Source organism: Rutilus rutilus, assembly GCF_951802725.1.
Source record: "Rutilus rutilus genome assembly, chromosome: 8".
Lineage (NCBI taxonomy): Eukaryota > Metazoa > Chordata > Actinopteri > Cypriniformes > Leuciscidae > Rutilus > Rutilus rutilus.
In genome coordinates this window covers 20,117,623-20,132,198 of record NC_140222.1, presented here as the reverse complement: position 1 = coordinate 20,132,198, position 14,576 = coordinate 20,117,623, and the positions used below count along the sequence as shown (strand labels likewise).

General features: G+C 37.2%; 2 protein-coding genes and 1 long non-coding RNA gene across 4 annotated transcripts in view; 2 read left to right on the top strand and 1 right to left on the bottom strand.

The window, feature by feature from the left end:
• The window catches only part of LOC311295956 (CD48 antigen-like), a 58,494-nt gene that overhangs the window by 807 nt on the left and 43,111 nt on the right, over window positions 1-14,576 (top strand). The gene's annotated exons all lie outside the window — the stretch shown is intronic.
• LOC311295951 (uncharacterized protein) lies at window positions 5,299-13,384 on the top strand. Of its 2 annotated transcripts, XM_084417518.1 has the most exons (5): window positions 5,299-5,390; window positions 9,488-9,811; window positions 10,055-10,351; window positions 10,921-11,014; window positions 13,210-13,384. In XM_084417518.1, exons 1-5 carry the CDS (start codon window positions 5,306-5,308, stop codon window positions 13,361-13,363), a joined length of 954 nt encoding a protein of 317 aa, XP_084273644.1. In that variant the 5' UTR covers window positions 5,299-5,305; the 3' UTR covers window positions 13,364-13,384. The 2 variants fall into 2 exon arrangements, with proteins under 2 accessions (XP_084273644.1, XP_084273643.1); XM_084417517.1 differs by lacking the exon at window positions 13,210-13,384 and having other exon boundaries at window positions 10,921-11,641.
• LOC311295973 lies at window positions 11,148-14,206 on the bottom strand. The gene is made up of 3 exons (XR_014628447.1): window positions 13,843-14,206; window positions 12,925-13,666; window positions 11,148-11,927 (listed from the first exon to the last, which is right to left on the bottom strand). It is a non-coding gene; the product is annotated as an uncharacterized lncRNA (long non-coding RNA).

Below are 14,576 nucleotides of genomic sequence, written 5' to 3'. Positions count from 1 at the left end.
CAGTTACATCTTAATCTGCAAAAAGGCAACCTGTTTATGTCAAGTAGGCTATTAAATGCTTGAATGTGGACATGTATTTAAGTGTCACTAACTGGGTAGCCATAAAAACTAGTAGCCTAAATAATTATAGCCTATATAATTCTAAAATAAAACACATTTTTGAGCGTTTTGCAAAGTAGACAACCAATCATGCAAATTGCGTGCATGCTGCGCTCGTGGAAGGCTTCTAAACAGATGTGTGCTGAAGCCTGCCAAATAGCAAATAATAAGAATTTCATGATCATTGTTGTATTACAAATTTATTAAATGTTTAATTTAGGTTTCCACTACAATAGTATATAAACTGAGAAAGTTAGACTGATTTCAAATGATTATTGAGTTTCCAGCAAGAGATTCCTAAATGTATATAAAATTGCAAGGCAACGTTCCCTAGATTAGACTGTTGGACGAACTGCAGCAACGCACAGCGAAGTCCTCAATAAAGAGTAACTTCTGCTTGAAAGATATCCCAACGTCTCCTGGTCTCTGCTTTGAAGAAGGCCTTATGTTACTCAGTCACCCTTTCTCCCCACTTACGACGCCCCTGATCACAGCTAAACAAACCAGGCAAGTTTAGCCTGTTCGCTGAAGTAAATGTCTGTGTGGATAAATTAATTTTCAGTTTTGGGGATAATACATTACAACGTGAGTTTATCAGATTACTTTCTCAAGTGAATATATAGTAACACATTACTTTTAAATTTGCAACAACGTATATCTGAGCTACTTTTTCAAATAAGTAAAATTTTCCATGACAGGTCCTGTTCCCATTTTGAGAGCAATTGAGTAAGTGCAGAAACACTGCGATTAGGCAGTACTCTCTGTATGTAACCCCTTATAATTCTGCTATAGTTGATTCTTTCTTTTTAAAAGAATTTTCAAATACCTTTGTTGTTGTCACGTGTGGTTTCAGGCAGACAGAAGAAGACAGTGTAAGGCCTGTCCAATCGGTCCAACGATAAGCGGGTGAAGGTTTACTGCGTGTCTTTTCATCGTGGCAAAGTAATAATTCCAATTAAACTTTTATCTGACTGACTCCATTTTATCACAACCTCGAATTTAGGTTAGATTGCCAATTGGTTATTGGTCATTATATACAATAATTTAGTGACACATTTGATTATTTTTTTTAACTCTTCACTCTTATTATCCTCGTCCATTCAGTGCTAAAGTCGCACAGGGTCCTCGCACCAGCCATTCATATTATGCGGGCACATGATCAGAAACTCGTCAGTTTTGGTGGTGACAGAGGTCATTGGACCCATATCTTAGACGGTAGCATTCACGCTTACTCGATCTTAAGATACGTTATATAGCCCCTCATGTATTTTATACACTTGAATTAAAATATCACGATATCTAGTCAGAAGTCGTGACCACTTTTTGATGTTTTGATGCATTTTAAATAGATGGATGATATATATTCTTCAACCTCTCTGACAAACACCAAACGATAATGAGAATTACAATATGTACACTATTTTCTAAATAATTAATGTACAGTGTTTATTATAAGGGGCTAGTATCCTCAGTTCTCATGTAGCCTACTTTTAAATAAGCTACTTTTTAAGTAGTTTTTTTGAAAAGTACTTTTTGTTCACACTACATTTTTTGGAATGTAATGGTACTTTTACTTGAGTATAATTTTCCAGTACTCTCTCCACTGCTTCTCTGGTAGTAGCTTTGGTTTGGTCATGCCATGGTAAACTTGTTAATCAAGTATAGCCTACTCAAGCACTGTTGACTTAAAATCATTAGTTGTGTTAACTTCTCATCAGAGTTCACATTAAATATCAGGAAACTGATAGCCTTAAAAATGTCAAGTATAAGCTGACAACAAGTTAAGACAAAAAGCAACAACTGAATTCAGGTAAAACATTATTTATTACTCAGCAATTGTCTTTATGCACTACAGTTTACCAAACAATGTCATTCAGACAACCTTAAATTCTAAACATTGTTTTTTTGAATGTAACATTTACAATTTTTGAATCACAAAAAGCACATTGTATCCTAAAGTATCCCGAGTTGTCATTACTTTGTTAAACTTAGTTAGGCCAACAAGCGTAATAAAAATGAGTCATATTTACTTATTAGTAAGATAATCAGTTACATTTTAGTCAATCCAGTTCACATGATGCTCACTGCATAGGATTCAGTCAGACATAGCATTGAGTTCAGGAGTCTGATAGCCTGTTGCATAATTTGGCTGTTCGGCCCAGAATACTGCAAAACCATGATGGGTGGGGTTTTTTGTAGTGTTTAACCCAGCTCACACTCGCTACATCCTCGCACACGCCCCGCAAACGCCCATGCATAGAGAGAGAGAGAGAGAGAGAGAGAGAGAGAGAGATTCCTGAAACCTGTTTATTGTGTTGAGAAGCTAAAGGCTGGCATGTTCAAGAATGAACTCTAAGGATATCAGGATGTCACTACTGTTAATGAATATACTTAAGGGATTGATTTGCTTGTTTGTCTTCCTGTCGATTGTTAAAGGTAAGAACAACTTTTTGATGAAATTACAGTGTGACTGTAGATGAAATTTATAGCTTATATAGACTTCAGTGGGTGAAAGAAAATTCTGCAAGATTCACAGTGTATGGGAATTTACAGTTAGGACCACATATGATAAAAAAGCCAACACTAAACGCATTCAACTGAGCGTTTAAAATAAATACCAGGAGTCAGAGATGCAGCCAACCTGTCATGATTCCTGTCTTGTGTTCCCCTTCTCTTGTGTGGACTTTTGTCATTTCCTGTCCTGTACCATGTTTTGTAGTCCCTTGTAGTTTTTCTTGTTTATTAGGCCCCCCAGGTGTTTCTAAATAGCCACGCCACCTTGTTATCTTGTTTAGCTTGTTAGTCTCAGTATTTAAGCCCTGTGTCTTGTTTCAGTGTTTGTGTGTTCTTGACTTTGTTGTTTGTTTAATTCCTGAGTCCTGTTATCTAGTCTAAGTCTGTCTAGTTTTGAGTTTATCTAATAAACCTACAGCATGTGGATCCTGCTTCCTCCTTTGATTCAACCCTGCATCATTACAGAAGAAACCACCAACACTGAAACAAGACACAGGGCTTAAATACAGAGACTAACAAGATAACAAGGGGGCGTGGCTAATCAGAAACTGGGGAGCCTAATAAACAAGAAAAACTACAAGGGACTACAAAACATGGCACAGGACAGGAAATGACAAAGTCCACACAAGAGAATGGCAACATAAGACAGGAATCATGACACAACCAAAGAAGATTTTTGCTGAAGAACAGTTTATGCAGTTTCATCAGCAGAAGTCAGCTTCAACACTCAGCAAGTTCATAGGAATTTGTAAATGTATTTACAGAATCTCTAATTATTGCTTCTCTCTCAAGTACTGAGAATGAATTATAAAACAGGTGGTAATTGCTATGTTAGCTGTTTAAGCCAGAGATAACATGAGGGAAAAAAGCAGAGATCTGTAAGATAGAAGTACAAACAGACGTTTCCGGGGTGAGAGGGGTCTGTGATGATACCTTCCCTTTTCTTCACTCTGGCGTTGTACAAGTCCTGAAGGATGGGCAGGGACACACCAATTATCTTATCAGCTGTCCTAAAAGATAAACAGAAAAAAGTGGAGTATCCCTTTAAGACTATATGGTCTGGGTGAATACTCAGTCCTGATTGGCTGCAGTGTGTCCATTAAGAACTGATAGAGGACACCTAAATAAACCGTCAGGCATAAGGGAAACCGTCAGGCATAACCAGGGGAGATTTCGATTGTAAAACTAATTAAAATATAAACTAATGTTTGTTATTTGGCAAGTGACCATGGTATAAGCGGGTTAATGCCCTTCGAGGTGTCCATTGTCAGGTATTAATGGACGACGGCGAGGCGTGAAACAGTTCACGCCTCGCCGTCGTCCATTAATACCTGACACTGGACACATCGAAGGGGATTAACCCTTACATATTAAAAGTAATGGCTGAACACTCCTCAGCACAGGAGAAATATATTATGCAGATGTACTGATGCTTATGTTAACTAACTTTAAAATATGAATCATTTATAATGTAAACAAATAATTAAAAAACATTAGAGCTATGTTACATTATATTTTTCTCTCTGTGTGTTTATTCTAAATGAGTAAATATATCTGCAATATACTGTATATTACACTTGCAGTATCATATCTGACCACATATACACCTATTTATGATGAAGTGTATTACTGAATATAAAATTATATAACCTACCTTATGATAGCCTATATAGGTAAATATATTGTCACATATTTTTTTATATATGAAAAGCGGCAATTCCTTATGTATTATTCAATATAGAGTAATAACACAATGTATTATTTTGTATATTTTCAAATAATCTGTTAAACCATTTAATATATTGATCATTCATATATATGGAAATATATTTTGTTTTCATTAGGGAGGGGTTCCAAACCATGTTCCTGGTGCATGTTTGAATGTCTCTTGTCTGACACACCCATTGCAGGTCTTGGAGTATCTGTGTCTTGGAGTCGCAAAATGTGTCGTGTTGGGGGCCATTTTGTATTTTTCCATATAATGGCACACCCATTTCAAGTCTTGCATTTTGTACTAATGAGCTCATGTGTTGATTAAAAAATGTGCAGTGCTGGTGGTACTGTAGGACAGGTCAAACCTGGTAAACCACTGGTTAGGGTAGCCTTTTTTTATAACAACTCATAATTAGCGCGTTTAGCTCCGGTTGGTCACTTGAAGGGATATTTTTGTTCATCCCAAAGAAAGAAAAAATGATATCATCATTTACGTTGTTCCAAACCTGTATAAGTTTCTTTCTTCTGCTGAACACACAATAAGATTTGAAGAATGTCAGTAACTAAACAGCTAAACACCCATTGACTTCCATTGTATTTCCAATAGCATCAACTGTTTCTTCAAAATATTCTTCAAAATATCTTATTCTGTGTTGAGACTCATACAGGTTTGGAACGACATAAGGGTGAATAAATGATGACAGAATTTCTATTTTTGGGTAAACCATCCCTTTAAGTCTTAGAAAACTGAAATCAGTCCTGTGAGTCTGTGACCATGCAAAATCTCTCAAAATCTCTTTTTATATTGAGCCTGATTTGTGAAAACCTTCATAAGTGCATTAACACTTTAAACAGCATTACTCAGACTGCTTCTGTAATTGTTCGGGAAAAGCAAGAGGTGTGGCACGACCGTGGCATGTGTGTCTCAGAGAGAGGACAGTTTCCTCACTTGTAAAGCAAACAAACAGACAGGAGTGGAATGTTGAAGTGGAGGCTGTTGTCAACGTTGATGAATATGCTGTGCAGATTGTGTTGTTTGTTTCTTTTCCCTCTGATTGTTGAAGGTAAGAATTTTGCATCCAACTCTTAATTACAATTTTTTTTTAGTTGAACAGGATCTTAGAGTGTGACTGTGTGTTAAATGTCCGCAGAATTATTCTTGTTCACCAGCATCTTTCAACATTTGCTGTGGTTATTCTTTTGTACAGTCAGTTAACTGTAATGTGAATATGTCACTTTCATTCTCACATAACCAGTCCTTTAGGCTGAAGGCAGACCTTTATCCAACAGTCTGTTGGCATCTGAAGCTGAGACTAGTACAGCTGTGACTCCATGACAATCATTAGGCATGACTGACTGGCTACTGAAGAAAACTTGTACTTCCTCCAGTCAGTAGCACCAACATTTCTTATAGAGCTTCAGACTATGAAATGATCAGGGTTGATAAGAGGAAGTAGCTCAAAATGTAGCTCAACATTTCTTATAGAGCTTCAGACTATGAAATGATCAGGGTTGATAAGATGAAGTAGCTCAAAATGTAGCTCAACATTTCTTATAGAGCTTCAGACTATGAAATGATCAGGGTTGATAAGAGGAAGTAGCTCAAAATGTGTTTGCTGACAATAAAGGAGAGAGAGAGAGAGAGAGAGAGAGAGAGAGAGAGAGAGAGAGAGAGAGAGAGAGAGAGAGAGAGAGAGAGAGAGAGAGAGAGAGAGAGAGAGAGAGAGAGAGAGAGAGAGAGAGAGAGAGAGAGAGAGAGAGAGAGAGAGAGAGAGAGAGAGAGAGAGAGAGAGAGAGAGAGAGATTCCTTGTCTTTTGGGGTCAATAGAGGGCAAGCAGATGAAGATGAGTGAACATGAGTGAAGAATGAAGAGTAAACACATCTGTGTGTGCAGGACAAGTGCATGTGTGATCATGTTCATTCCACATTACTTTCGTGCTTTAGTACCAGGCCTTCATTTCTGTGTGAACATTTTTAGATTAATTCTGGAACTATTGATTGTCAATTTCTATAAAAATGCTCTCTATTGCAGTCACACGTACGTGTGTGTGTGTGTTTGTGTGTTTACAACTATCTTTGTGAGGACCAGTTTGAGTTTTCGACCATTGGAGTGAGGACATTTTGTCCGGTCCTCATTTTCTGAGAGCCCTTTAAAGGCCTGTTTGAGGGTCAAGACTTGGTTTTAGGGATAAGGTTATGAGGTTAAGGGGTCAGGCACTTAGTTGTGATGGGTAAGCGGCTAGATTGCATTGTCAACGAATGTCCTCATAAAGAGGTGTGTGTCCATGTGTGTTCATGTGTGTCCAAGTTCGTTACACATTGCATTTGTGCTCTAGTACCAGTGTGGCACGATGGTGAGGCAGAGAGCAAGATTATAACTAAGATAAGGCTCAAGTCTTAACTGTAGCCAACTACGCCACCTAGGGACTTTCACCCCAGGATATAGTACTCAGAAAATCTAAACCCCAGGTTCGTTCCTTCCAGAGAGGACTGAGACAGTTTTGCCAATTAAAACAATTTTTATTAAAATATAATTCATACGACAGTGACTAAGTAACTTCAATACATTTACCTTTTACATTACCCACATAGACAAGAAAAAGGTACTTAAAATAAAGAAAAGAAATTTCGACACAACGGGCAGCACTTGGGTCGTCAAAAGACACTAACAGGGAAAGAGAATCCTGCCCCGCCTCAAACATCACTCACTACAACAAACCACTCACACTGGTGTTGCACACTAGAAAGGGAATGAGAAACCTCACACTCAAGTGTTAAACACTACACCCCAAAAAAGAGAGGAGGGCAAAGTACCCTTTTTTACCATTGACCACAAGAGACCTGAGGCTTACATTAATTACAAATAACAGAAAATACCACAAAACAAGAACATTAAACGTACAGTATGGGATTTTTCTCCACTAGGGGTCGCTAACCTATTTACAATAACAAAGGCGTAGTTTGATGACGCAACATTTGCTAAGAATTATGGATTTTGTCGTCAACGTCAAGCCGGCCGATCTAATAATGTATATGGATTACTGAATACATCGATGCTTTTATCATGACTGTGATATGAAGCAGGTCGGGATTGCTAAGAGACAGCTATCAGCTCCAAACGCGATGCGAGTCCCGCGGATATAAAAGGAATATGGACATTTCATTCTACCGAACTACACGCAGAATTACTACTCACAGGTCAGTTTATTAGACAAATTAAACTTGTGAGGTAACGCAGCGCTGTTTCACTTGGTCTAACATTAGCCTACTACACTATCACTCTAAACTGCATTTGAATGTGTTGAAATGTATGTGTTAACGTTAGTTTGTCTGTATGAGACTAGTAAGCTGTAAGCAGTAAGCTGAACATTAGAACATACATATTATATTCTAACATTTTATCATTGTTGAACTATATAACATTGATTAGTTTTATGTAAATGTGCTCACCTGTTTAATAAAGTAGCCTACATGTAGGAGTTGTCGAAGTCTCGGACGTGGAGCTCTCGTTTATATACTGTCTATGGGAGCTCTCGGCATCTCGAAAACACAGCGCTGATATTGATTCTCGGTTTAGTTGTCCTTTTTTATCCAAAGTCTGCTTGCCATGGTCCATAATGTTTGAACGAAACAACAACAGCGTGCAAATAGACATTGCGAACTACACAGTTGTCCGCGTCAGTTTGGTTACTATCAGAGGGCTCTGGTTGCCATGGCAGCACGAGCGGAAACCAGAGACAACACGGATATGACGGCATTGACGCATTGACGGCGACAAAACGGAAATAAAGACACGGTCCGTGTCTTCAAATTAAAATATTAATTTCTCTGGATTTAGAAGTTAATTGGAACTGTCGGGATAATGTAAATACACAACTTTAAAAAATATATAACATAGATATAGTGATTTTTTATATTTTTAAAGCAAAAAAAATACATATTGTGCCTTTAATGAAAATAAAACATTCAAAATAGAAACAAAATGGAAACAAAACAGCAGCGTAATCCGGGGCCGTGCGTCTTGGCATTAAAGAGAAGCTTACACCGCTCAGAGCTGGAAGCAAGCCTGTTATGCACGTTCCTTCCGACCTGCACGCACATACAGCGGTGAAATTTACTTTTTATAAACATGAAACGATCCACCAGAAAAGAGATCATACTCACTACGTTCACAATGATTCTAACACGACTGTACAGGTTCTCGCTGCACTCAAATTGTGTAGTGACTGCAGGACACAAGCTTTAAATTACACACTAATATTATAAAATCACATTCCATATTCCACTCATTCACATACCTGATCTAACAATGAGCAGAATAAATACCCCGAACCACACGACTCCACTAGGAACAGGCAACCAGGATGCAAAAAGCGCTTAATCATGGTAATTAGTCACCAGCCGGTTACCTGACACCACTAACTCTACTGGGCAAATAATTCAGTTCTCCACTAGGGGGAAGAACAAAGGGAAATACCCAATTCCCCATTCATTCCAATGTGGGGTCATTTTGACCCCAAAGACCAGAAGTGTGAAATTTATTTTTTACATACCTTTAGAACAACTGAATCAAGACAAGTTTTTTTGTGTGTGTGTATAGATAGATCATGTAGAAAAGTGACAATTCGATGCAAGTGAGATGAAGGGAACCATGTTTATGAACTATGGAAAAGTCGATTGGGATCATATATAGACCCTAAGGACAGGATGAGGGTTGAAACAGTTGTTGATCTGTAATTGTTGTTCTCTCAAGATGTCATGCTTTTCTGTTTTCTGATTGATCAGTTGCTATATAACAATAGAGCATTTTATACAATAAAGATTGTTTTAGTGAAAATAAGACATAGTGAAAATAAGACAATGAAAGTAAGAATTTTTTTTGGGTGAAATACATTCAACTTTCAAAGGAACAGTTCATCCAAATTTGAAATTTCTGTTATCATTTACTCACCCTCTTGTTGTCTCAAACTGGAAAATTGCTTTTTTTAGAGTATAAAGTAAGACCATTAGTTCAAACAACACTGGATGATTAACTTCACTTTTCTGATTTGTAAAAGGTTTCACTGTAAAGTTTTGGTCAGTTAACCCTTCCTTGGTTCCTTAACTTAAATGCACAAAGTTCTTAACATGTCTTCTTCCCCATCTTTCTCTGTGTTTCAGCTGTGTTTGGGACAGATGCAATGAAAACACTGGAAGTGATAGAGGGAGATTCTGTCACTCTCTCATCACAAAGTGAAATACCAGAACATGGTCTGATTCTATGGACACGTGGACCTGAACGTTCCGCCACTCCTGTTGTTAAAATGGACATAAAAAGGTCATATACAGAATATGAGAGATTCAGAGGCAGACTGCAGATGGACAATAAGACTGGATCGCTCACCATCACAAACACAAGAATCACAGACTCTGAATTGTACAAACTACAGATCATTACCAGCAAAAGAGAGAGAATAGAGATACAATACAGAGTTATTATATATGGTGAGTGTTCAAGGCCACTGTTTGAATGCTTTTAATACTGTAGTTTCAAACTGACAAATTTAAACTTGATTTACAAATGAAACTGCATTTTATAAGTTTAAAACACACTCATACAATCTCAGTACAGAATTTGAATAAAAGCCTTTGGAAAATGTATAAATGTGACAAGCCTCAAGGGGCTGGAAGAAGGATCCACAGAACTTCTGTCTTGTGTTTATTAATTATTAATTCATATGTTTCCAGCTCGTCTGCCCATTCCTGTCATCAACAGAGAGTCTCAGTGTCCTTCATCCGAGAGATCAACCGATTCAAAATGTGTGTTGGTGTGTTCAGTGTTGAATGTGACACACTGTGGCAATGTGACTCTCTCCTGGTACAAAGGAATCAGTGTATTGTCCAGCATCAGTGTGTCTGATCTCAGCATCAGTCTCTCTCTGGAGATTCAGTGTCTGGATGATTCCTACAGCTGTGTGCTGAACAATACCATCACACACCAGACCACACATCTGGACAATGGTCAACTCTGTCACACATGTGCAGGTACGTCAGCGCTGATTTATTTACGGAGCTTCTCTTTTTTATTTGCAGGTCTCCAGTGTGAAGCGGGTTTTATAACACCTTTAAAGTGACTATTGTTGTACATTATCCCATATACAGTATATTACATGTACAATGTTACAAATAAACTGACTTATAGTTATATGAAAATATATGATTAACATATTATTATGCTCAAGTCCACAGTTTATTACAATGACTCCCTTAAAGCAGCATTGATATCATCTCTGTCTGACATCTCAGTATTTTTATATTTAATCTTGTCATTTATATTTTGACAATTTTACACAATGATATTCCACTAAAGCAGTCATTTGTTCATACTTTACAAAAACACTTGCATTTGACTCTTTTTGAAAGTATGTAACCCATTATGTTACTCACTACATTTAGTTTTGTATAGTTTACATTAAAGTATGTCAGAACAATATTTACCTGTTGTTTAACCATTTTAACCAGGTTTTTGTCTTGACATTTGGCTAAGTTTTGATTGAGATCAGACCAGTTTCAAGCATACTGACTTTAATAACTGTTCTTTTTCTGTATTACAGATAAACGCCTATATTTTCTTTTTTTACTTCTGATACTACCTACTGCCATGGCTGTGATATGTCTGTGGAAACAAATAAAACAGTGTATTAACAGGTATACTAAAATGCATCTAGAAATGAAATATGAGCTTACATACTTGCACAGTCATAAAAGTTCACCCAAAAATGAAATTTCACATATGATTATTTATTATTATTATTTTTTTTTTATTTTTTTTTTGCTGCTGCTTTCTTATACGTTGAACAAAAGCTTTTTGGAGCTTTACTCTAAAGTACTCTGTATTCTGTCCTGGCAATGGTGTTTTGAACCGAGCATTGACAGATAGCTAACAGAAATAAAGCTCCATCACACGTTCTTCTTTGTGCTTATGTGATGCACACTTTACTTTACTTGCAAAACTAAAAGAAACACACAAAAAATACAAATTACAAAGTAATCCACAAAACGTCATGGATATTGTTCACATTCAAACATCCATTTACACATTTAAACAACTAAATAAACCGATATGCCTTATAATCTTAAAACATATGTTTGGAGAAAATAAAGGGAAGAACAGCTTCCCTTGTATATTAGCCGTTAGATCGCGCTAGCTTTCATTATCAAACATCAATTTCTAAACATTTTAATAACAACTAGCTTTTAGTTAAACCAACAGCACGCTATTACAGTTATTTTCAATATAAAAAGAATAACTTACAGTTATTACTCACAAAAAAAATGAAATTTAGGCTTAAAAGTAAACATGTTAACTTTTAAACCTAAATTTAGCAAGTAACAGCAGATATTTCAGCTAAATTAATGTTTTTGTGCTGAATATTAATTGTCCCTCTCGCGCTATAAAGTTTAATACAGACTGTCAGGCCAAGCCATGTAACATTTACAGATGAGGATATACCTGTAAAATGAACGTTTTGCGCTGTGGACACACACGCATCTGTCAAAGCGCACGACAGGGCAATTAAGCCATGTTAAGCATGTTGAACGCTAATGCATCAGCTTGAAGCTTAAAGGGGTCATATAATGCCATTTTTTGTACAATCTAATATGATTCATTAGGGTCTAAATTAAAAGTTTGTAATATACTTTAATTAAAAATTCTCATTAGTATTGTAAGAAAACACTCATTTTACCTGGTCAAAAACAGCTCTGTTCTCAGCACGCCGTTTCAGTGCATGTGTCTTTAAATGATAATGAGCTCTGCTGACTCCGCCCCTCTGTTCTGTGCGTACACCGTTTCTAACACAATTACCACGCGTTGTTCATTATAAACGTGGGATTATGAATTATATTGAGAACGTCGTACATAGAAAACATGCCGTAATGTACCCTGAGTGTAAACCTTAGATGCATTCATCGTGAAGCCTGCAGCAAGGTTTGCAAATTTCGCAAAGATTAATATAAATACTAATATAAAGGTTAATAAAACATTACACTCAACTCTTCTGGAGGTTCAGCAGGAACACGTTGGTACCGATCCGTTTTTTCTCGTTTGTAAAGCTGTCTGGTGTGAAATGATTCGAGCAAACATGAAAGCACAGACGATCGTGGGGAATCCCCGTGAGGGAATCCCCGCGTCAATCCTTTGGGCATGCTTCAAAAACAAAACTCAGCCACTGCATCTTCAACGGCTCGGATTTAGGAACATCCAAATGACTGCTGTGTTCCTTATTACATCTAAGAACAGAACACCACAATCGCATAGACGCCATTCTGCTCCAGCATATCAACAATGGCGGACTACTATGATGACAGCTGTCATAGCTTGCTCAGGGCGGGTCTAGTGTTGAAACACGGCTGTCACTCAGCACCGTGGGAGGGGCGTTGGATATTATGACGTCACAATATCGAACGGCTTGATTTCAGAGAGGCTCAAACATATAAAGAGATTAAAACAAAACCACTGGATGGATTTTTATCATGATAGGATGGTTGTGTACAGGCACTGCCAACAGACATTTCAGTACAATCAACTTGTAAAAGTGCATGTACCATTATATGACCCCTTTAAAATAAAGAATTCTCATATTTTGGGCAGTGTGGATCACTTAGGCTACCATTCCCACAGCAGCAAACACATGTTTCATCCACTATTTTTTTGTGCATTTTGTCCATCAGTGCTGTGATTTGGCATGACTGGTGGATGTTTAGTTGTCGATTAGTTGTCGCAGCCCTAAAAATAACCTAATTGAATGATGAATTTGCAGTTACTACAATATTTGTAGTATAGCTGCAGTCATTTGTTTATGTGGCATTACCATTGCTCTGTTGTGTTTTCTTCTTGAAAGGTGCAGGGTTGGAGATTTGCAATGCTGCAACTGTGGGGAAAAAGAAGTACTGGAGGCCAGCAGTGGAATGGAGGCCAATAGTGCCTTATTGGGCCTGGTCATTCAGGCACATGACTTAAATAATTGTGGAAGATATTTTTTTACACGTTTCTAAATAAATTTTTACACTGACCACAAAAATAGTATTTGTCTTTTTTTTTTTCTTATGTGGAGCTGCTCTTGTTACAATGAGTCAAAATGTCAAAAATGCTATTTCAAATTAATTTTAAGATATCCTTCCCCCATAGGTTGCAATCACCATGAGTGAAATTTGTGGAATGCATTTATCTAGTTTAATGTAATGTAGGTCTATATGAAGCATGCATTCAGGGTAGGCCTAATATCTCTAATAACATATGTTTTTGCTCCACGAGTGTTTGTGGACACACAGTGTGCACTTTTGTGCTCAAATCAGCAACTGTTAACCACATGTATTCTAGTGTTGTCTCTTATCTGGAAATTCCCAGAGCTCTCCCAGTTAAATCAGGTGTCGAAAGTGTCAGGCTACAAAGTGTTATAGCCCCTTCGCGTAGCGAACTATACTATGACTATACACACACACACACACACACACACACACACACACACACACACACGCACGTACGCACAGTCGCACATTTTTTTATACAGTATATATACTGTGATAATTCATTCATAATGTGAGAAATGTTAAAGGTGTCAAAATAAATTTTGGTTTGACTGTATATATGAGGTGCACAATGCCCCTGAATGTAGGCCTATTCCACGAATATATCTATATTGGTGGAATGCATTCAGGGGCATTGTACAACTAATTTAAAGATCTTCCCACAAGCAGTTTATCCATTCAAACAGGAATTCACTGAATTGTGTATGACATTTTTATTGTTTATTCGTCATTTTAACGTGGGAAACATTGGCTTCGGCCCAAAAGTAGGGGGTTTGATGATAATGAAGGTTATGATGAACAATTAAGATCAAATTAAAAAAATTTTTTTGGAAATAACTGGGAAAAATATTCATTTTGAAAGTAAACAGCAACACCATTTTATATCAAGGGCCCAAAATACTTCAAAATAAGAACTTCACCCTATAGTGCTATAATTAACCGTCAATACCACAGTATCTAAGGACCATTTAGCCTACACAGTTCTAGCGACAGAATTAAAGATGAGTATGAAGGCACCTCGTAGAGTAGCTTAATGTGTAAGTGATCCAATGCAGCAGGCCTAGATCTGCGGAAACTAAAAGAGAATGAAAAGTATCTCATGTAATCCTTCAGCATCTGAAAGAACGCCAAACTTAATTTGCTGTGTTGTGTTTAGTAAAGAATATGGGGCATTAACAAT

Bases quoted from the DNA above. Each gene is read 5' to 3' on its own strand.
- LOC311295951 (XM_084417517.1), top strand. From the start codon at position 5,306: ATGTTGAAGTGGAGGCTGTTGTCAACGTTGATGAATATGCTGTGCAGA. The intron at 9,812-10,054 runs GTGAGTGTTCAA...ATATGTTTCCAG, and splicing joins ATACAGAGTTATTATATATG to CTCGTCTGCCCATTCCTGTC. The intron at 10,352-10,920 runs GTACGTCAGCGC...TCTGTATTACAG, and splicing joins ACTCTGTCACACATGTGCAG to ATAAACGCCTATATTTTCTT.